At 38.4% G+C, this 23,055-nt stretch overlaps 1 protein-coding gene across 1 annotated transcript; it reads left to right on the top strand.

Annotated features, from left to right (window-relative positions):
• Window positions 1–7,822: 7,822 nt before the first annotated feature.
• RNF32 (ring finger protein 32) lies at window positions 7,823–23,007 on the top strand. The gene is given in 9 exon segments (XM_068405454.1): window positions 7,823–7,846; window positions 8,368–8,544; window positions 8,546–8,639; window positions 13,419–13,497; window positions 13,499–13,559; window positions 15,257–15,289; window positions 15,734–15,858; window positions 16,077–16,185; window positions 22,582–23,007. Coding segments are annotated over 9 exon segments (1,128 nt in total).
• Window positions 23,008–23,055: the final 48 nt, after the last annotated feature.

Here is a 23,055-nt window from a genome sequence, read left to right as displayed (position 1 = left end):
ACCAAAAGTCACATTCCAAGTTTTAGATGTATTATAAACCTCAGGTTTATAAGGTGTTTAGTTTCTATTGCGTTGTGTATCACATTTTGACATGAGATTGAACGATGTCATCTACCTCTGCTCACATTCTCCTTAAAATCCCATTGGAGAAGAATTTGCTTTGTGCTGTCATAATTACCCTCTGCAAGGCAGTATTTAGCCCAGATATTCTCGCGTGGTCCCATCCACTCTTCACTTTTCTTGCCTGAAAAAAAACTGTGGGATTTATAGAACCAACCTCCTACTTCCACATCCCAATCTGTCTTTCTTACACAGTATAACAAAATGAATTATTGTACCTCATTGATTTTCTTCATGAGCACCATATTTCACAAGTGATAAATTATACCTACATTATCTTGATGCCAGACATTAAGCCCTACCCAGAGTTTCCTTTAAAGCTCCTTATATCAGTACTTGCAAGTTTTATTATTTTATTGAAATGTTCCTCTTTAAAGGTGTCTTTTCACCTTTTCTATACCACAGCTACAGTTGCTTACCGTATCTGCTGTTCTTGGGTATATTTTGAAAAGCTGAGACGTCTGAACAGCACTTCAGAAACGAGACATTTTCATCTGAAAATACCAAGAGGAGAAAAGCAAAATTATGGAAAAATACTCTTTCTTGTGAAGAATGTTTTTTGCTGCATACACTTTCATTCTATCAGGAAACATATAGTACTAAGCAAGAATAAGAAATATTTTTACTTTGTATAAGTTGTTGATGAAACAAAGAACAGAATACTATGTTGTTCAGGTATCTTAATTTTTTAGAGTTGAAAATTTGTAGAATGCACAGAGTGGAGAAAAGATGGGAAAACATTCTAGGCCTAGGCAAATGTCTCAAGAGTGGTGTGACAAACCCAATCTACTCAGATTAGCAACAAAAACTGAGGGATGACTTGATGACATTGTTAATGTATCTTTTCAAGGAGAAAATACCAGTTAATAAAGAATTTTTCAGCCTAGCTGAGAAAGGCATAAAAAGAGCAAATAGCTAGAAGCTGGTGCCAGACAAATTCAAATGAGATATAATAAAGAGTAACAGTCACGATAACTAACTGCTTGAACAAACAACCACCCCCAAGTTATGAAATTTTTAGATGAAAACTGAATGGTTTTCTGAAAGATATGATTTAAACAAATGGTTTAAGTTCTAAATTTTGCTAACTGCATAAAATTCCTTGCGCAATCTTAGAAGGTCAGACTGGATGATCAAATTGTACCTCAAATCTCAAGGTTTTAACATGTGGCAAGACATAACTTTCAGAATCACACAACCATTCAGAATAACTGCTTGTTTGTTATAATTGCCTTTTCTGCAGTCTCTTAAAATGGCAATTTTGTGAACCAGTTTTCTAATCCTCTGTCTTGTTACACAAAAGGTTAATTTCCCTACAGACAGATCAGGTAAAAAGCAGGCAAAAGTTGCATTTAAAAAAACACCCCTGTTTCAAACAGCATTTAACATAAAAAGAGAGAGAGAGAGAGAGAAACACCAGCGCTGGAAGTATTAAAAGCACGCTCTGAAAACCTCTGTGATGACAGTTTGAAGAAAGCAGCTTTTATGTGCTACTGAGCCCACCTCTACAATGTCTTTTAAATGCAACTGTTTGCCTAGAAAATATAAGCAAGGGCCAGAATCTGGACAAGAAGAGGCACCTTTTGATTGCAGACACTGAACTGAATCCTTCACTAATAAATTGTTCCACACCTTTGTCTGAAACAAGAAAAGCAAAGGTCTGCGTTTTCTCACAAGAATGCACAAGCCCCCTCAAAAGCAATATGGTTTTCTACATCTAAGTCTCAGTATTTGTTGACTTAAAGAGTTTGTATGAATGACAATGCACATCACTGGTTTGTTACTTCTGTCATCTGTGCTACTGAGTGTACCTTGCCTCAGATCAAAGTTGAAAGCTTCTTAAAAGATACACAAACCACAATGTGACAAATAGCATGCTTTGTTTGACACAGCAAACAAGAAATTACTTTCATCAACCCAGGAAAAGAATCCTGTGTTTTCAGTGCTAATTCTGAAGACCGCAGTGATGGAACCAGAGCTTTACTTCATCTTCCAGGAATGAAGACCTCTCCAAAGACAAACAGAGAGGAAGAAACAATATCAGTGCATTAAATGCTGACAATGGTATGAATTCGAGGCTTGTACTCTCCAGTACACATTTGTAGAAAATTCACCTTTTACAGAATTAAATGTATTTCCCACAAAGTGGAAAATGTCTCCATTAAGCAAATATTCATCTAACTGGAAATTACAGGTTAGAACATATGCAGCACTTCACAGATACTTCCAAAACTAAACATTCATACATCGACAGCATTACACAACCTAGTACCATACACAGTTAACACACAGGCATCAGAAATATTGCAAACCAGAAGTTTTGGTTTTGTTCTTTTTACAGTAACATTACCTAAGTAATGTCAAATGCATTCTCATAAAATATTTGAAAGTTTTTACAAATATAAAGCACTTCAGATCTATAAATCCTTACTAATATGTGCATTATTAGAGTAAAAAAAATTTCACTATGACATATGCTCAATAAAAATCAATGGTCATTCATAAAATCACATTTGGCCTGGAATCTAATTTGTTCCAAAAATGTAGATATAGAAATTCCCCCTTAAATTAAGCTTTTCCTCCCTGACAAGGAAATAATATTTACTTAACAGAACAGATTTTAAATTCAACTATAAACCAGTGATAGCCTTTTCACTGACTTGAAAGGGTTTTAAATGGGACCTAACAACATCTCTATTACCCTTACAAACTAAAACTGTGCAGCTTTCCTACTGAGTTGGAAGCACATGCCTGAAAGTCAGCAGAAATGGACAGAAAATGTAAACAGTAAACAAAGAGCACAACAATGAAAAATACATAGTATGTGTGTGTACACATATGTATAAACAAATATATATATATTTAATATATATGTGAACAAATAGTAAACGAGGTAAAACATTTTCAAACTCCTGAGAAGAAAGAGCAGACACTGTATTTTTATAATTAAGGATGTCTGACTCAGTTCTCTTAAAAAAAACCTGTAACTGGGCAACTACAAAGCTCTGCGACACAGTGTTCCTTGCTGAGTCAAAGGCATGGCTCACACGTGCAGATTTGCCAAAACCTGCCTCCCTTAGCCAGCGGAAGCATTTCAAGCTGGAATTCTTCGCTAACACATTCAGACTCAGCTCTCAGCATTTATGACAGCAGTGCACTTGATTCTTAGAAGAATTATTGTACACTTGTACACTTTCAGCAGCATAAATGTCCTTATTTCCAGTGAAAAAAAAATCTGTATCTTTACACATGCAAAGGTCCTATTCACTGTCCACACCCGGGAGCTTGGTTTGGAGACAGTAACGCAGCCCAACGTCACTGTAACAATACTGCATAACAACCCTTCCAGGGACAAGCTTACAGAAGGTGTAGCTTACAAAAGGTATAGCACTCATCATTCTTGCTGTTTAAAACACAGGCTTTACTTATCATGACAATATACATTTTACATGATGTTCTTTTAAAACCAGCATTCAAACGTTGATCAATTTGAACTAACCTCCACAAAAGTACCACATTCCTTTTAAATATATTAATATCTTTATTACACTCCTCTAACATGGCAAAGTGTAAAAATGTATTACAGACAATATCATGGTATGAAGAACCAGTTTCAGTGAAACTCATTACAGTTGCTATACGAGAAAGTTTACTTCAAACCTTTGCCCTAGCATTGCTGTTTCTGTATCAAATTTATTCAACACACACAATTTATCAGCTCTTCCTGAAAAGTTACCCTCCTGACATTGATGGCAGCAGGCCACCTGCCTCTGCTAATTAGCAGTACCATGCTTGGTTGCAGCTCTACTAGAAGAAAATGGATTGGCTCTTCGGTTACTGCATTTTGTTCTAGAAGACCAGAAGCTGTCGAATCTGTCTCTTACTCCTCCAAAAAGGCTTTAAAACTTACTACACCGTATGCTACCTCAGATGAGTGCTGCTAACCTGTGGCTAAAATTCTCATTTTTCCTAAATCTTCTGAAAAATAATTCTGTAAAACTTAACCGTTCTAGACAGATCCATTATTTCAGCACTATTTAAACACACAATTAACATTTTAAAATTATACACATGGATAAAAACAGGTATCATTAGTCACCTTCAAAACAGGCAGCGTGTTCATTATGTTAATGTCCTTGGAGTGTTTAAAGCAACCTTTTGCATTTGAAGTGGAGGCTCTTGGTAAAAGGTGGCACTTAATAAGAAATGGCAATTACTGAGGCATGTTACTCTCCAGAAGACTGCAGTATGAATTTTAATTTCTTCCTGACTGTGTATCAGCTAAGGCTAATACATACATTTTAGTTCAGAAGCAGTTGGAAGTACAGTAAAAGTGAAAACCGAAATAAGAGACGACACTAATCATCTCTGAGTTTCAATTAAGGCCCAGCACCTCTGGATTAAAGGCTTATTTTAATGAAAAGCCTTAATTAAGCATACATGTGTATAGGATCACCTTAATGAGGTATGACAGAAATAGAAGAGACAGCAAACATTATTTTAAAAGAAGCTTATTAGCAACTTTAAGAAATTGTCAAGGATTCCTAAAAAAAAAAAACGTAAAAAAGTAATGCAATACTGAAAAGACACACGAATGCTGGACCAAGTTCAAGCATAAAACAGTGAAACCAAAATAGGTACAAGAGAGGCATTTTTCAGTATCTTTGTATTCAAATTGATACTTACTAATGTTTTTTCTACACATCAATGGGTTTATTTTTGCAAATATTACAGCATTTGCACTTTCATTTAAATTTTAGACAGCAGAAAATCAAGTTTTCTACTTTATTTGCTAATTAAAAATTATTACTAAAAATTTTAAAAGTTTATGTTGTAAAATATCCCTGTATGGTATTACTGAGTCAGGTTTGGTGTCAGGCTGACTTGAAAGCTCACTTTAAAAACCATTATTTTAACTTTTTATTCCTGTCTTTAGAAACAATCAGTGATTTAATGTCATTTTAAAGATAGCCACTTCAGTTGCTTTTTACATCTTCCCCTACAGTACACAGAGGTATTCTCATTTGCAGATTTGACTTTAAAGTAATTACATGTAATTACAGAGAAGTGCATCCAGTGGCTTAATCACTCCATTTATATGCTGCTCAAAGGATTATTCTCAGGACAGCCTCACTGCTTCTCCTTGGAAAATGTCAGTTCCACAAGAAAATGAATCTCTCAAGTCAGTAGCAGCTGAGAAGGACTCTGACAACTATTTAAACCCAAAAGATTAAAGAAATGGCACACCTGGACTTGAGGCAGCATCTGTACCTATGCTTCACTTGAGAGATAAGGGGCTGCCAAGTGAGAATAACCAGAATGATCAGAGGAAGCCTACACTCCTACTAGGGGCTAAAAGTACCTTTGCACAGTTCTGGATCTTTAAGAAACACATCAGTGGTTATTAAAAATGAGGGCAGTCTCCAGGACTTACAGTCTCCCTGAGCTATCCGCTCTTTGACATGGCCAAAGATGGGACACTAGGTGACAAGGATCTTTGGTTTGATCCATATGGACACGACTCATCTGTTCTCTTTGCACAGAAATTATTTTTTAATGGTGACTCTACAGAATTGCCAAAACCACAGGTCACACAGAATGACAGTGATGTATCTTACCTTAAAATTTAAAGCCACCGGTGCATAACTTCAAATGGGCCACGCTGACTTTGCTAATGGGAGGGGGAAATGTGAACCCCCCCCCAGACATGCTTAGGAAGAGGCACAGTCACGACTACTGAAATAATCTCCTTAAAGGTGTGTTTCACACCAGAGCCACCCATGACTGAACTGATGCCCAGTGGATCATAGATCGACAGCCAACTGGTGCTAATGCAGCATAAATAGTGACTCAGTGTTTGTCACTAACCAGGAAGGCTACTGGAGCAAATGGCCAAAGACTGTGCATCCCTGCCACCATCGCTGGGAGGCTTTGAGAAGCTGGAGAGCTCTGCTAAATGGCTGCTGCTGAAGGAAGTCCTTCCATTGTCATAATCGCAGGGCCTGCCTCTCATCTAACCACCTCCCAGGTTAAAGACAGCTCTAAAGTTAAAAATACACATTAAAAAATGAAAAATGCAGAGTGAAAAATAGTCAAAATGCACATGGAGGCCTGCACACTACCAACCCCCACGTTACAACACAGACACAGGAGCTGAAGGGGAAAACGCTGACCAGCGAGGACAACGTTCTACAAGAAAGTGTGTGGCTTTGGTGTCGGGGGGAAATCAGCAACGAGCCATTGGCAGGGACGTCCCTAGAAGCAGCCGTCGGGGCCGGGCGAGGAGAGGCGACAGCCAACAGCCCCCTGAGGAGAGGGAGGGAGAGCGCCGGCCCCCACCACCGCCTTCCCCACAGCGCCTTCCCGCGCGCCCACCGCGCCTGCGCAGCCGCCGCCGCCGCCCGCCCGGGGAGCTGCGTTGCCCGGCAATGCGGCGCTGCCGCCGGAGGCGCGGAGGTGGCGGCGGCCGCGTCTGAGCGGCGGGAGGGCCCTTGGGGCGGCGGGGCTGTGCTCGGGCGGGGGGCGAGGTCTGTGAGGTAGAAAAGGGACGAGGAGTGCAAAAGAGCAATAAGGCTGCGGGCAGGGGCTGGTGTAAGGGCAGGGGCAGGGTCAGCTGCTGTGAGATGGCCCGGCTGGGCGGAAGGGCACGACGCGCTTAGCCCACCCGGGGCCTGCGCTGCTTCGTGTGAGGGGCGGTGGCGGTGACAGCTCTGGTCAGTCAGAGGTGGAAGGCTGTCTCGAGTCCTAACTCGAGCACATGGTCGGCTGTGGTAGCAGGAGGAACAACTACACCCTGCAACAGAACGGCGTCGTACACAGCGGCTCCTGTTCGCCACAGCCAGCGTTGAAGGGTGTCCCCTCACCTTCTGCCAGCCTCCTCTCCGCTACCTTTACCTGCTGTACCGATGAGGATGTTGAGATCATAGAATCATAGAACCATAGAATCGTTTTGGTTGGAAAGGACCTTTAAGATCATCAGGTCCAACCATTAACCCAGCACTGCCAAGCCCACCACTAAACCATGTCCCTAAGCACCACATCTACCCGTCTTTTAAATACCTCCAGGGATGATGACTCCACCGCTTCCCTGGGCAGCCCATGCCAATGCTTGATAACCCTTTCAGTGAAGAAATTTTTACTGATACCCAGTCTAAACCTCCCCTGGTGCAACTTGAGGCCATTTAGTCTTCGTCCTATCACTTGTTACCTGGGAGAAGAGACTAACTCCCTCCTCGCTACAACCTCCTTTCGCAGCAGAGCAGCTTCAGCCTCAACAGGGTTGCTAACACCATCCTTGCTCTGTGTATCACAGGCTTCCTTGTCTACAATAAACTAATCTGGCAGAACAGTTCAGTGGGGTTTATTGCTACAGCCATATTTTTACTTGTTTCATCTTGTAATTAGTGATTACTGCCATTCATTTTGAAGCTATTCTGACTACTTTATGGGAAGTCCACTGAGGGTGAGATGAGGTTGAGAGGAGAGGGCCACAGTTGGTGGTTTATGGATCCAGAGTTAACTTCAGTGCCTGGAATACATGTCAAGCTGTCTGCCATGGTAGGCCTGGGAGAAAACGAGTGAAATCGTAGGTTTCTCTTCTGCTATTGATGAGGCTGTTTCTGCTGAGAAGTATTATTCAAGTTCATGTACACATCTGTTTGTAGAGCCACATGACTCTTGCAAAATCAGCTAAAGATTATCAATGGAGCATCATGATTTTTACAAGGTACGACTTCACATCTTTTAAAATAAGGCAGAAGGGTGGGGAGAAGTGGAGGAATAGATAGATAAGCCCATTCCCTGTACAAAAATAATATATTCTTTATATTCAGTGTTCTGGAAGACAAAGTTAGCCTTTGGGATTGTTTTTAATTATATTGAAGTAAAAATGCGTTTGGGCATGCCAAACTTCTATAGTCCATAATGAGTTTATTGCATATAACAATTTTGGGCTCAGTAACTAAAACTTAAAAATTACTGCTATTTATTTAATATAAATGATAAATCAAAGATTTCATTTGACTTTTTATAAGTTAGAACTAGGATGTGTCAGAAACATCAATCTTAAATTTCACATTATGGTAATTGTATGTTAGTCTTCAAGTACGGGAGTTGCATGTGTATAAAAGTCTTTGACAAGTCAAAAATACTGGCTAAGAGCAGAATTTCTTTTAATTTAGTATAATATATATGTTTTTAAGTCCTTTATAACAATAATTATTCAAGTTTGTTTTTTTTTCTTTTTAGGGACGCTCCTCCAAACGAGAGACGGTAGCAGTTTCTGCAGTTGCTTTACAGGATCATGTAATACACAGTCATCAACGCCAGGATCTTTCATTAGCAGATCCTTTTAAGTCAAGGACAAGGAATACCAAGAACGTTTGCAAACCTGTGAACAAAGAAATGGTCAGAGCAGTAGTAGATCACCGGACTAAGAAAAAAGAGCACTCACCACAAAAACAAGAAAGATACAGAAAAGGAGTATGTTCTTGATCCCAGTCATCCACCGCTAACATTAGGTAAACCATTATATTCTGAATTGTGAATTTTTGGTTTTACTTAACATAAACTAAAATGAGGAAGCTAAGCTTTCTGTTCAATAAGATAATTTAATGCTAAACAGCATAAAATCTTGTTTTAAAATCTGTCAAAATTCAGCAGTTTAGGCCATCAGGTAAACAATGGAATTGCCATCAGTGGCTTGAATGTGTCTTTTCATATCTGAAATGTATGAAAAAATATTATTCTTGTGACAATGAAGGTAAAAATGAAGAAGCTAGTGCATCTTGATGAAGAAGTATTCTTCATTAAGAGGCAGGAAGTCTTTTATACTTTTAAAACTATATTTTGTATATTGACTGACATACCTTTACCTTATTTTCTCAAGCAAATATCAGTGATTTGATATTGTATTTATTTGGGGGAATGTTTTAGTATTAAGATTTTTTTCTAAGTCTATTTGAAATGTTTTGTTTTATTCCTTATTCAGTAAAAAGATATCTACTAGTGCTGCATTAAATGTATTCTTTGTTAGTGTATACCCACCTTTACTCAAAGGTAAAAAGGTTTATTTTTACAATGGTCCTGGGGCTAAACCCGGGAAGAATTAACACCTGTAGTTAAATACCTTTTTCAAATTTAGAAGCAAACATGCAACAAGATAAAAGTCACAGATGTGAGGGCTTGGAATGATGCCTGGTGAGAAAACTCACTTTTAAATAGTATAATAATACAGTTGTACAGCAGCGACAGACAATATTGCTTAAAAAAAAGCAAAGCCAAGGAGCATCTTAACCGACCAGGAGTCCAAATGTGCTTCCTGCCTATCAGTTTCAGTCTTGTATTTCTATTTTCTGAAGTTTTCTACAGTATCCTTGCCATGAACATCTTCTTGTCTCCATCCTTTCCATTGTCTTGATTAGGCATTTCTTAAAGGACCTTCCAGCTCCACAATTTGCAGTTTTAAGTGTAATAAACTTTCATCGTCATTAATAATTGTTTTATTTATTCTTTTTCATAAAAATGCCCTTAGGCCTCTCTGAAGATCATGTTGCCTTTGCTATAGTAACTGTCACAGTAGTCCCAGCTCTAAAGAGAACCATGTAAATCAATGAGGCTTTATACAAGCACAGGCATCTGCCTTTTGGAATCAGCTGAAGGTTAAGAGGGTAACTTCAGATAATGCACAAGAAGTGAGTGTAACAAGTGATAGGACAAAGGTAGTAAGACAAGGTGATTATTACTATGTTTACATGGTTATAGTTCTAAAGATGGGAGGGTTTTTTCTTTGGTTCATTTTGAAGAGGAATTTGAAAGAAAAGAGGATGGGGGGGAACGGCAGAGAGGCACGGGGGGTTAACGCAAATATAAATAATGAGTGATTATGGAAGCTAAAGGTTGTGGTGGAAAAAATGCAGCCCAAGTGTGAGCATGTTCTCTGCAATTATAAGAAAGACGAAGTATTTTCCCTTTAAATTACAGCATTGACTGAAACATCCCACATGAATGCTTGTGCAAGTGATTTGAAAGAATGTGCTGAAAGATTTTTTAAAATTGCATTTGTTTATGAGTTTTGCTTATTAGTATTTTCACCTATAGTCTCACATTATTTTCAAATGCTTGTGTCAAGCTTTCTCTTCTTAATAAGAATTGTGTGGTTTAAACCTTACGGCTGTGAAACAACTTTGAAAATGTAATTTAATGCAACTACGTCTTCTTGAGTTTCTGGGTAATCAAACAAAACCTCACAGGCCTCTATCGATAATTTTTTCTCAATAGGGACTCAAATCCTAAAATCAAATAATAATAGTTTAAAAGTTAGTGTATGTGATCACTTTGCTAATGTTCCTTTCAAGACAGATAACTCCCTTGGTTGTAAACGGGTGTGTCAGTAAATGGGTTGGGCTTGTAAACTTGATGCATAAGGATGAAAACTCTTGGATGTCTTGAGCTGTGATAAATGTAGGCTTTCATTGCTTGTATTTATTCAAAGTGCTGCTTTGAGAATATCTTCACAGAGCTTTTTGCTTCAACCATGTATCCCTTCTTGTGTGTCCTGCTGGCAGTTTTCCTTCATCAACTATGTTGTATAAAAGCTTTCCTTCAAAACACCTGTATAACTTGTCCCTGACAAATAGCCCATCTGGTTTATATTATTTAGAAGTTAGGTTTTGCCACCATTCTCTTCCTCTTTGGCAGCTTCAATCATCCATTTATGAAAGTTTTCACAGAATCACAGAATCACAGAATGTTAGGGATTGGAAGGGACCTCGAAAGATCATCTAGTCCAATCCCCCTGCCGGAGCAGGATTACCTAGACCGTAAGTTTTCAATGAGCATTTTTTCTTACCCCAGGGGTATACAAGAGACTTTCCAAAAAGCCATCTCATTGTCTTCCTTAAAACAGTCTCTGACCACAGTGCTTGGAAGAAAATCAAGGGTAAGGATTTTTACATTGTGATACTGTCTTTCATGCTGTGACTGGTTGGCTATCTTGTTCACTCCCTGTGCATCGATACTTTCTCATCATAAAGACCATCATTTGTGTATACTCAACTATCAAAACAGGATCTCGTTTCCTTACTCATTCACTGATTGTGTTAGGTATTACTGTCAGATGAAACTTTATATATGTTTTTACTGAAACTTTTATCATATATTTTATAATTTGATTCTTCTTTTGTAGCAGAAACACCGATCGTGCAATATATGCTCTTCAAGAGTTGAATGATTAAGAGAGAAAGGACTTGTTAGGAAGACTTCCTTGTCACTCAGCTACCAATTTCAGCAATTCATGTGTAAGATTTAAGCAAAATGCATGTTCTGAACTAGTTTTTAGACTCTAAAAAGTTTGCAGGATCCTTCATGTTTCACTTAAAGCTCATATTATTTTTCACCATCAAAAGCACCAGATAAAAGCATTTTACTGCTCCAAAATCGATAGACAACGCTATTTTATGTTAATACAGTGTATATTTTACATTCTGAAATTACAATGCTGTAAATACATACATATGCACTTTGCTGCTTGACACGGAGTGTTTTGAATTCTAGCCCGTAGCCTGCTGGCAGAGCTGTGAGCTCCTGCACGTGTGGAGGTGCTGTATTTGTGTCTGAGAATCGAACTGAGAACTGAAACAGCGTGCCTCTGAGGCAGTTCATATATGACCGCCAATGCCATCCACAGCATGCATTGATGCAAATTTTCTTTTGATACTTTGTCTTTGACTTGATACCTTTACAAGGGTAACAAAAGTAACAAGGTGGGGTCTATGTGAACCAAACCATAGGTAGAGAAAGCACTTTCCACGTCGTTCCAAAAGCATGAACTGACCCAGCTTGAAATCTCAAAGCCATCCTGTTGTTCAAAGATGAACAACATCTTTGAACAATCAAATTGATTTATGTTTGAAGGATGTCATGAGCTCACAGGGATGTAGGTTAGGCAAGTAGTTCAACTAGAAGGAAGAAAGTATTCCTTATAATTCCTTTAGTACCTCATGGAATTTATTTAAAAAGATCAAAGACAGTTTTATGCAAATTTTAAATGATTAACGATATACATCTGTAGATGGATGAGCTCAGGAGCAGAATTTTTGTCTCAAAGATTAACAAATCCTATCCTAGAATAATCAGGTACTTGAGCAAGTGGATCACCAAAACCCCATTCTTTGGTTTGTTAGGGTTCCTTTTCACTTCATGACTAACTAGTATAATGGGTTTGGATACACAGTCTGTCTGATGGGGTTTTGAAAGCTTATATGGAACAAATAAGTGCTGCTTATTAATGTCTGGTTTATGCATAGATTTTTGTATGAATGAAAGAGTTGACCCTTTCCTTCCCATTCAGAACCAAAACTCTCATCTAGGTGTCATCATCTTGCATTCTAACTATCGCATGTCCCTCGTCCTTTCTGGTTTTAGCAAATACCGTTGAGGCCTCATCATGGACTCATGTTAGTGGCTTAATACATGTACCTTGGACGTTCCTCCATTGACTTGGGCCAGTCCACACAAGCTGCTTCCTCTGTTCTTCAAATATGACAAAGATCTATTCTTTGCTGTACCTACTAGCATCTTTTTTCACTACTGAGATACCAACACTAGACTTTATCTGTCATTTGTGGTGGCGGGGGGAAATATTTTAAGTATTTTTACTGATTCCTTTTTTGAGAAGGAGAGATTTCAGGTGGACATGCAGCAAGGCACCTCACAGTTAGCATTTGAGATTGACAAGCTCTGCTATCACAGTGACGCTGTCACTGGTGTCTTGTAACTGGTGTCTTGTCTCTTTGTTTCTTTATGCTCTTTATTTCTCTTGCATCTGTCACAGTCTCATTACACTTCCGCATTTTGCACCAGCAACAGTTTTTATTATACCACTTTGTTCATTTTTGTTTTGAAGAAACCTTCACAAATGAAATCTAACAGAGATTTTGTTTGTACAGACAAAATTACATTATTATGCATTGTTACATTGTCTAGTTAATATTCCCCCATCTTAATGGCTGTGGAAAAGTATCAAATTCAAATTACTCAGCAAATAAAAGTTTACATTTAAAAAAATTTCCTGTATAAATTCTGTATGTAAAAGAGGTTCTGGCAATTACTGAATAGCTAATTAATAGTGAGAAGTATGTTGCCTGCCAGTGGTTTGTCTGGTGATAGATTTATAGGAAGAATCTGTATGAAGTATTTTTAAATAAGTGCATCACTGATGAATTTCACATGAAGAAAATCCATTGTCTGCATCTTCCAATGGGTTTTATTGAGTGATTTAGTGGTGTTATTGTCTACAGCTCAGAAATTAGGCCTAGTTGAGCCTCCTTCCTTGCCACTAATTGCTGAAGAATGGGTAAAAATAAAGCAGAGATCCATAGCATGGAGACTCCATACAGCCTTGTGCAATATGAAGGGAAGAATTTGCACTTCAGCCTCAGGTACATGTATAACTGTATAACTGTGGGGACTACACAATTGTATTTTTATTTTTTTTTCCACAATTACTGCTAAAAATCATTATCTGGAGGAAGAAAGGAAGGAAAGATTCTACTGTGAGACACCATTTAACATTCAATAGCTGGGCCCAGCTATCAGTGGCCAACTCTGAAAGTATTTTGGACATGACATGGTAGAGAAAGGCTGGTAGTGTTTATTCACTTCTGAAGTTATGACAATAGAAGGAGAAGGTACTCAGCCTTTTTATCTCTTCTTGCAAAGCAGGTATAGGCTATTTTCTGCTTCATTTAAACTCCTGTTAGATATGATCCTAGCCTCCACTCATCAGGGTTGTAAATATTCACTAATTATACAACTGAAGATATATTTTGTTTTCTCACAAGTTTTTTTTAATTGCAGTTTAGTTCATTAGTTATTTCTATTTGGAAAATGGAAGTAGGTGTACTCTTAATACCAGTCAGTCGCTTCCCTGGGTTATCTGAAGAAATGCTTGCATTGTACCTTGATGGCTTTATTCAATGCATGTGTGTAGCATAAGCATAAATACATCATGCTTTATTAGATTCTCTCATCTATCATCTTGAAAATCTAAGCAAAAGGGAGAAGTGACTGATTGAAGAGGAGTGCTGCTTCAGAGGGATGACGATGGTAATTAGAAGAATTAGCCCAACTGCTTGCAAGTTTCTTTCCCCATTGCATTTTAGGGTGGTTTTTTCTGCCTGTTGTCCCTTTTAATTTTTCTTGAAGACTTTTTACTGCCAAGTCTGTGATGTGAATCAAGGTCTTTTAATAACCTTAGATACAGGGCTTTTGCTTCCTTTTGCATCAACATTAACTGAAGGTGTACAATTGTCCACAGAAAGGTGGGATGGATCTGGCAAAAGACCATTCTGCCAATTTCTGGCTACCCTGAAAGTCTAAAGCTTGACAAGGAGCAAAAGACGGCACTCATTAAAAAGGTTACTTTAGATTTGGCACAAAAAGGGAAATGCCTCTGGAATTCTTTTTGTCCTCAGTGTTTCGTTAGCTTTCCTCCCTCAAGAGAAAAAAGCCACTGTATCTGAAAGCTTTCCCTTCAGCTGGCTGCTAGCCATTAATCCTTTTGTGTTTGCCAGCTCAATAGTGCACGCTAGTGTTCTGGTTTTCACTCCTTTCCCAGTTTTTCCTTCTTCTAAGAGCCAACTGCCTTTCTTGTCCAACTCTATATCTTTTGTCAGGGTGGAGATCATCAGCATTTGGTGGGAATTTAGGTCAGATAAAGGTGAAGTTTTCTTATAGCCTGTGAACATGCTTTCTCTTTTGTTTTTTTTTGTATGTGTGAAATGCTTCATTTGATGTATATCACTTCTTGAAATTTAACATCTCTGTGGGGAAAAGGGAAAAAAAATAATTAGCTTTCATTTTAAGTACTTGTTTTATAATCATTTCCTCCAGTCAGTAGCAGTTGGCATTTCTTGCTTTCTGCCACAAAATTCACATATTGGTTTGAGATGTAATATATTAAGTAATTTCTATAGAAGACTTATTTCCACCGGAAAGAGTGTAGTAGTAACAGAAAGAAACTGATGACCTTTCAGGCAGCCAGAATTTTTCTTGTCAGCATTTTTTTACTTTTCAGCTTTTAGAATTGTTTAAAGTCAGGTTGGTTTTCGTTTTTTTTTTTTCCTTTGAAAAACAGGTGCTGCTTTCATGTTCCCATGTATTCCATAAAGTGAGTACGTTTTTATAGAACTATTCAAGCACATAATACATGAGTATTTTAATTAAACTACTTAAGTTTTTAATGAATTAAATGTAATCATCTTGAAAAGTAATTTTTATTCCAGATTTTTATGGTAAGAAATATAATTTAAGGCTATTTTATGATGAGGCACTTCATTCGATTTTATTACCTTTTTTAAAACCATATGGGAAAACATAGTTTGTAACTGAGCTATACATTTATATACAAAGCCGGAATAGTTTAATTCATGAAATTTCATGTGAACATAGGGAGATTTACAAAATTCTCTTAACATTTCAATTATAAAAATATGCATCTTGTAGAGTGTTCGTGGATTGATGAATAAACTGTTTTCACATTCTGTTATCTATCCTGTTTCATCTGTTCCAATGATATGAAATATATTGTAAGCAATTGCAATTATTTTTTCAGGCATGCCTGAAAGCCTTTGAGAAATTTACAGGTAAAAAGTCTTATCCTATGTGCAGAAAAGAGCAGTATCAGACCAGAGTAATACATGATGGGGCACGCTTGTTTAAAATAAAGTGTGCTATTAGGTAAGCCTTACTTCTGCTATGGGTGTTGTCACTGGACAAAATTTATTTCTAAATAATGTTCCAAATGTGTTAAAATTTTAATATAATAACAAACTAGACAGAATGAATGCACTACAAAAGTCAAAGTTTAAAAAAATGCATAAAATGATTGTTTCATATAAATAGTAAAATTACATAAATTTGAGTTTCTTCTTCTTGAGCAAAATTGTGTCTTACAGAATTCAAGCTTCCTGGAAGGGATATATTGTTGGAAAACGGTATAAAAACTTGAGAAAAACAGTGTCTCCTAAAGACAGCAAATTAAGAAATCAATTCTTTGAGAAAAAGGTATGTTGCATTTGCCTCTTTGGTCTGCTGCTTTGGTCTGATACAGCTCCCCTAAATCAAAACTCCTGAATATCAGCTCTCCACCTTTTCATTTATTCCTTCTTATCCATATCAAACAGGCAGCACTGAGGGCACTTGGTGGTTTTCTTAGTCTCTTCATTCCATCCTCTTCACAGTGCAGAAGTAGGGGAAATAATTTAAGTATTTCATTTTAAGGCCAGCCTTTTACCTAGGCTAACAATAGTGGGGCTTTTTGTGAGGCTCTGTATTTCCTTTTTCTTTTTGATAAATCACAGTAATCTGTTTTCCTATAGAATTATATGAAGGGGGTATAGTAATGGGAGATACAAATAAATCCATAAACAATCGTAGCTTCTTTTCACTGTCATTGTTCCTTCACTGGACACTGAACTGGATACTTCCGTTCCATAGCTTTGCTCTTCTCTAACTTCTGCTCAGATGCAAGTCAGACTGTAATAAATTAGGGTGCTGACCCCATACAAATGAGGCTAAATCAGGTGTGAGCATTTTGAAATGACCCTGCTTGCCTTTAAGCACACAGCTGCTGCAAAGTCCCTGTGCAATCCTCAAGTCCTTCTTTGCCAGCTTCCAGTCTTCCCGCAGTTTAGTAACAGCCAGCCCAGCTTTTCAGCAGCAAAAACTGCTCTGACACATCCTCAGCAATTACCAAACCGTCCTTCAGGGAACAAGAGAAGCTATCTTCCAGTTCAGATTACCAAACAGCCTGGCTAACAGAGGTTAACAAAGCCATTTAAATGTAACTAGTGCGTGCAACTAGGAAAATACTCTTACCCAAGTTGCAAGCTAAATCAGTGGTAGGTTTAAACCAACACTTAAATCAGTTGTTTGGTTTTTTTTAAATCACTGCTTTAGTTAAACAGAAGAGTGCATGCAGAAGAAGGCTTGTTACTGTCTGTCATTATTTCTCTTGCTTACTGGGGTGTACCCTGTTAGAGGTTTTGGAGGCAAAGACCTTCTCTTGCTGTATTAAGCATTTCTGTATGACAGTGAGATTGGTACCCTAGATGTGATCTCAACGGCTGTTGCAACAAAGCTGATACCACTGTCCTGCTTGTGTGGTGACAATGACAGGGGAGAGAGGGGAAATACTGCTCTCAGCCTTGACACTGAGACAGCTTGCTGGTTGCTATGCTACCTTTGTAATCAATGCAAAGTCCTTCGCTGTAACAGAGACAATGAATATGGAGGTCACTGAAGAACGCTAAGTTACACTTGAAAGTGCTCAAACACTTAAGTTTGGAAGAAGTGAATCCTTGGGTGGATTGTGACTGTCTTCAAGTAGCATGAGAACAGACAACAGAAACAGGTGTTTCCTCATGGAAGACTGGGGAAACAGTTGTATGCCTCCTCCCCAATAAGGCTGCCAGTTCTCTGTGGGCTCAAGATACCACGCTTAGCTATAAACAGGGTCTCAGTAAAGGGAAGTTGAAGGCAGCTTCTGTATATGCTGGAAGTTGCAGCTGAGTGTCATTTATTAAAATTTCTCTCACCAAACTTCAGATGGCTACAGTAGCAGTCTACCAAGCTACCTACAATGGGCCAGCTTTTAGGGCCTCTATCTTAGATACCTGTTTTAGGGAGAAACAGCCTGATAGACTGCCCACATTTCATCACAGGACTATAAGCCATGGGAAGGTCTCCATTTAACATAGTTTCCATATATATCCCACAGAATTAGGAAATCATTCTCATATATAACACTTCAGGATTTTGCAGGGAACAAAATGGGCACTACTTTTTCACCTTCTATTAAGAATAAATTTATAAAGTCTTCTCATACAGATTAGCCAGATTTAAATGAATTCAGTACCAATTACAATTAAAGGATATATACTTATTTTTCTTAGGGGCTTTCAAGTGGGAATTGTAGATGAGATTTCCTGCTGTTTGCTCTTTTAAGTGTTGGTTAATGAAAACACTAAAGAAATTTTTCACAAGCAGCTATCCATTTCCAGATGCTAAAAAGCTTTTCTAAAATAAATTTTGCCTCTCAACGTTGTGCTGTGCTTTTAAAATGTCACTCCCTAAACAACAGCATAATCAAATAGCATCACAATTGGAAAAAAAAAAAAAATCAAATTTTTAATAACCCTGCCTCCTCTGGAAGGATCACAAAGGTTAAATGTCAAGTTTCATACTCTTAAATAAATATCACAATATAAAAAACAAGGTCTGAAAAATTAGTACTAGGAAGGAGACATATTACTTGTTTCAGGGTGCTACAGTAGCCCTTATTACACCTATCGTTAAAATTTTTAATAATCTAGATCAAAGGAGATAAGAAAGGTCACTGAAACCAAAGTAGGCTACTTTTAGCGCTACTATAGCAGGGTGTTGCTTCAGCATGTTAGGTAGTGCATTTCTTTGATCCTACCTATAAATGTCACTTCTGTATGTCATTTAATTGTGGTATACTCTTTTATTGGTGCAATTAAATCTTTTCAGATGCATTACATTATCTCCAGCTTTGCTAAAAATCTTGCCATTGTTTAGGAAGCAAGGTAAGTCATTGTGAAATGATGTAGTTGACTTTAGTTTCTTCCTCCCCCCTCCACATGATTTCTCCCAACGATTTTAATTTAAATCTCACCAAACAGTATAATGGTCCTGGAATTTGTTTAGTCGTTTGACTTCCTTTATCACATGGAGATGGTAAACATTCTGTTGCTAACTTGAAGTGGCTCCAAGCAGCAAAACTAAGAGGATATTAAACCAGTAAAAGCTTATCAACTGATTCATTGATATGCTATAAATTCCAGCCTTTTCATTTTACTTTTGAGGGTTGCCATAAGTCAACACATTAGTAAGCAATTTGCTGACATTGGATCACTTGAAAAGGCTTCCCTGTGGACAAAGTTCACCTCCGTGCTTTGTTCCATCGTTTTATTTTATCATAGTCTTGTGCTGCTGTACAGATGACTGATGTAGTTTTGCATACTGATAATGTTTCAAATACTCAGTTTATGCCCTTCCATTCAAGTTTTAAGAAGTCACAGACATAAAATATAGAGGTATGATGTTTTCAGAAATAAATCCAATTAATTAGTTTCAGTTGTTCTGGGGAAAAAAGGTTATTCAGCATTATGCATTAAAACACAGCAGGATTTAATATTTAAATCCTAGAACACGCTAACACTAACAAATTATCCAAAATGCATATTTCCTTTCTGTTCACATTGATGGTTCACACTGATTTGCCAGTTAGCATAAGTTTTGGTTAAGTTTCAGTTACACTTTTTTTTTTTTTCTAACCTTGAGACATTATTTGCTGATTGATGGATACGGGTTGGGTCAGGTCATACTGCAGAAAAAAAAAAAAAAGCAGATAGCATCTTAGCAGCAGGGGAACTTAATAGATCACTGTCTCAGGCAGAAGAAGAGTTTGCCTCTATTTTTACAGTTTCTGCTCAAGGAGGCTCATGAGAGGCCTTTTAGGGTCACATAGTGAAATGGGGAGAGAAACACAAGTGCAAGCTCAGGGAAGAAATGGAGGGCTTCTCCTGCTGAGGGGAAAAGGAACAAGCAACTCAGGCACAGATGGGAAGGGGGCACCGCTTAGTGCAACCCCAGCCCCTCTCTGCCCCCTGCTTTCAGATCTCCTTGGTCCATTTTCCTCAGCAGTCTGTCTAGTCATAGTGTAGATCACAAAGACAGGCCAAGTCCTAGAACTGCCCACATACTGGCTGTGTTCCTCTCACGTTCACAGAAATAGACACTGGATAAGGGCAGAGTTAAAACATGGTTGCTTTTCCTCAGTTGTTGGGTCCTGGGAGCCTATTAGAAAGCATTGTGGGGTTGTTTAGCCTGGAGAAGAGAAGGCTCCAGGGAGACCTCATAGCAGCCTTCCAGTACCTGAAGGGGCCTACAGGAAAGCTGGAGAGGGACTTTTTACAAGGGCATGTAGTGACAGGACAAGGGGTGACGGTTTTAAACTGAAAGAGGGTAGATTTAGATTAGATATTAGGAAGAAATTCTTTACTGTGAGGGTGGTGAGACACTGGCACAGGTTTCCCAGAGAAGCTGTGGGTACCCCCTCCCTGTCAGTGTTCAAGGCCAGGTTGGATGGGGCTTTGAGCAACCTGGTCTAGTGGAAGGTGTCCCTGCCCATGGCAGGGGGGTTGGAACTAGATGATCTTTAAGGTCCCTTCCAACCCAAACCGTTCCATGATTCTATGATCACCATGGCTGCTCTAGCTTTCTGTTACAACCCCCTAGCTTTCTTATGAAAACAGTTCAGGTCTGTTCAAGTTTGATACCAATATAAAAGAAGACCAAGCATGAATCAGGACTAAAAGTCTTTTCAAATGGATCACCCTTTACTTGATGTAGACTAGAAACCATGAATTAGATAAGGTTTAGGTGTAATCTTACCCTATTCTTCCTGAAGTCAGATTTTAAAATGAAATCAGTAAGAGCAGTTAAAATTGCAATGTGGAGTAGATTCAGTTCTAGAACCTAGGTAATAACAGTAGGTAACAACAGTTCAGATAAAACTTACTCGGACTGTCACTGCTTAATTAAATACATAATCACATTAAAATATTAAAGACATAACCTGATTAAAGTGTAGTGCATTAGCATTTCACATCTCATTCAGGAACCCCACAATGTCACTGTTTGGGATTGTTTGGGCACCACAAAGCGTAAATATTGAAGGAGGCCTGTGGTGGGATTCTTGTTTGTTTGGGTTTTGTTTTACACATACCACCGAAGGTCAGCATGCATGTTTGCGTGGGATACAATCAGATTTTTTTCTTTCTTGTCAGTGAACAGTCACGAGGGGAGCACAAGATTACCCCTCTGCTCTTTGCTAGATACAGAATTCTCTCACAGAGTACAGAAGGGGTTACTGCTTTTCCTATCACATTGTGATTTAAATACATACACTATACACAGGGTCTCAGGGGATTTTTTTTTTTCTTTTTTTTTTTTTCTTTTTAAGTTATGTTGATACATCAGCATTCACTAAGAAGGTAACTAAATCCAATTTGTACTGACAAATGGGTACACCCTTTAAATTATCCTGTTGTGTTAGGGATCATTTGGAAATACTGTAAGTCATAACAGGTCTCAGCAGTGAATCAGACCATAAAAGGAAAAGAATACACAGGGTCAAATCTAACATCAAGCAGCAAACAACTTTCACCATTTTCCTTTCCTAGATGCTTCTCATTTTTGCCTCTAAAGTCTTTATTAAGAAACAAGATGGGTTTCACTAGAAGACACGTTCATACTTGCAGATTATATGGACATGATTTTTTTTAAAAAAAATAAAAACATTAACTGATGAGTTTTTTCATAGTTTTAGAAGGAAATTTAGGAAATTCAAAGTTGAAATGAAATCTTAGAATGTTCAGTGAGCTTTTCAGATAGTTTTTGCGCGATATGGGCTCTTGATTCTTTTGGGTCTAGAAAAGTTCACTTTGAATATTCTGGTATCTGCTATGAAAGGTCACTTCAGCAGTTGTAAGGGAGCACATGTCCTGGTAGAGAAAAGCTACCAAAAAAGTGAAATGAGACAATAGGAAGGTGTTCTGGTACCATGAGGCTGTCTGACCTTGACAACAACCCTTCTGTCACCTCACCTCCCACTTCCCCTCCCATCCTCCCTGAAAAGATGGCTCCCTACTTTCCTATCAAGTTTTCACTCCCAGGAAATGCATGGAGAGGAAGGCTCACATTGCATGGTCATGGTACAGGTGTTGACTCCCTACAGAACTTTCAGATATCATAGTAACAATGAGAGAAAGTGGCCACAGTGAGTCAGGATTGCACTGAAGGAGACTATTATGTTTAAGAAAAGCATTTGTTGCTTTTAGGTATTTATTTTGCTGAGCACTGATGGGAGCATCTTCAGCTATGATGACCAGATTGCTCAGGTCTATGTGCAATACACAGAAACATATTTAAGGCAGTAGGTCATAAAAGTCTATACCAAGGACAACATCTAAGATGCCTCTTCTCTCGTTGGTGATCATGCCTTTAACCAACCCCCCAGCAGATGCATGGGTTTCCCATCAAATAAGCAATGCTCAGCTAAGTTCTACACCTCCTTCTCTAACACAGCTGTACCCTCTGTGCTGCACCCATGCGGGCTAAGAACAGTGCACGTCTTGTAAATGGTCAGTGATGAAAATCCTGTGTTTTCTCTGAAGGATAATGGTCCGTCAGTGGAGTCTGTGGACCTGATGCTTTTAACCTCAAAATTGGCACTGGACACCAGCTGCAAACTGGAACAACATTCCATAGATCATGCAACTAATCAGGCCCCCTTGTCCAATTGCTCACTATTCATCCACATATGAACTACCTATGAGTAACTCCGAATCTAACAGCAGTCGATTTTGTTTTCAGGTTCAACAGATCAGCAATCGACTGTTGAGTTCTTACGACATAAACATAGATGATTTTTTTTCTGAGACAGATTCTACTATAGCTGCAAGTCACGATGTGTTTCAGCAGTCAGAAGGAAAAGAAATATTAAGTGAAACTGATTGGGAGAAGATCCAGATAGAGGTTGGTTGGTTTGGTTTTACTCAGGCATTTCGGCAAGAGATATTTGACTGCCCTATTTGTATCATGCCACTCAGTCCTACAGTTTATCCTGCCTGTCTCTGTTCTGCTAACAACAATCAGTTTTTACAACAGACTGCTCTGCTTTCTTGTTCACATTTGTTTCATCATACCTGTTCTCAAGCATTTGAAGAGTTTTCCTTGGGAGAGCGACATATTTGTCCTTTATATCGCCCATATTATCAAAAGAAAATCCTCAAATGTTGATAACAGAGCTCATAATGAACTACCTCGTAGATCATAGCTGACAACACA

Source organism: Nyctibius grandis, chromosome 7, assembly GCF_013368605.1.
Source record: "Nyctibius grandis isolate bNycGra1 chromosome 7, bNycGra1.pri, whole genome shotgun sequence".
NCBI classification, from domain to species: domain Eukaryota; kingdom Metazoa; phylum Chordata; class Aves; order Nyctibiiformes; family Nyctibiidae; genus Nyctibius; species Nyctibius grandis.
Note: the sequence above shows the minus strand (reverse complement) of the source record. Positions and strands in the feature narration are given on the sequence as shown.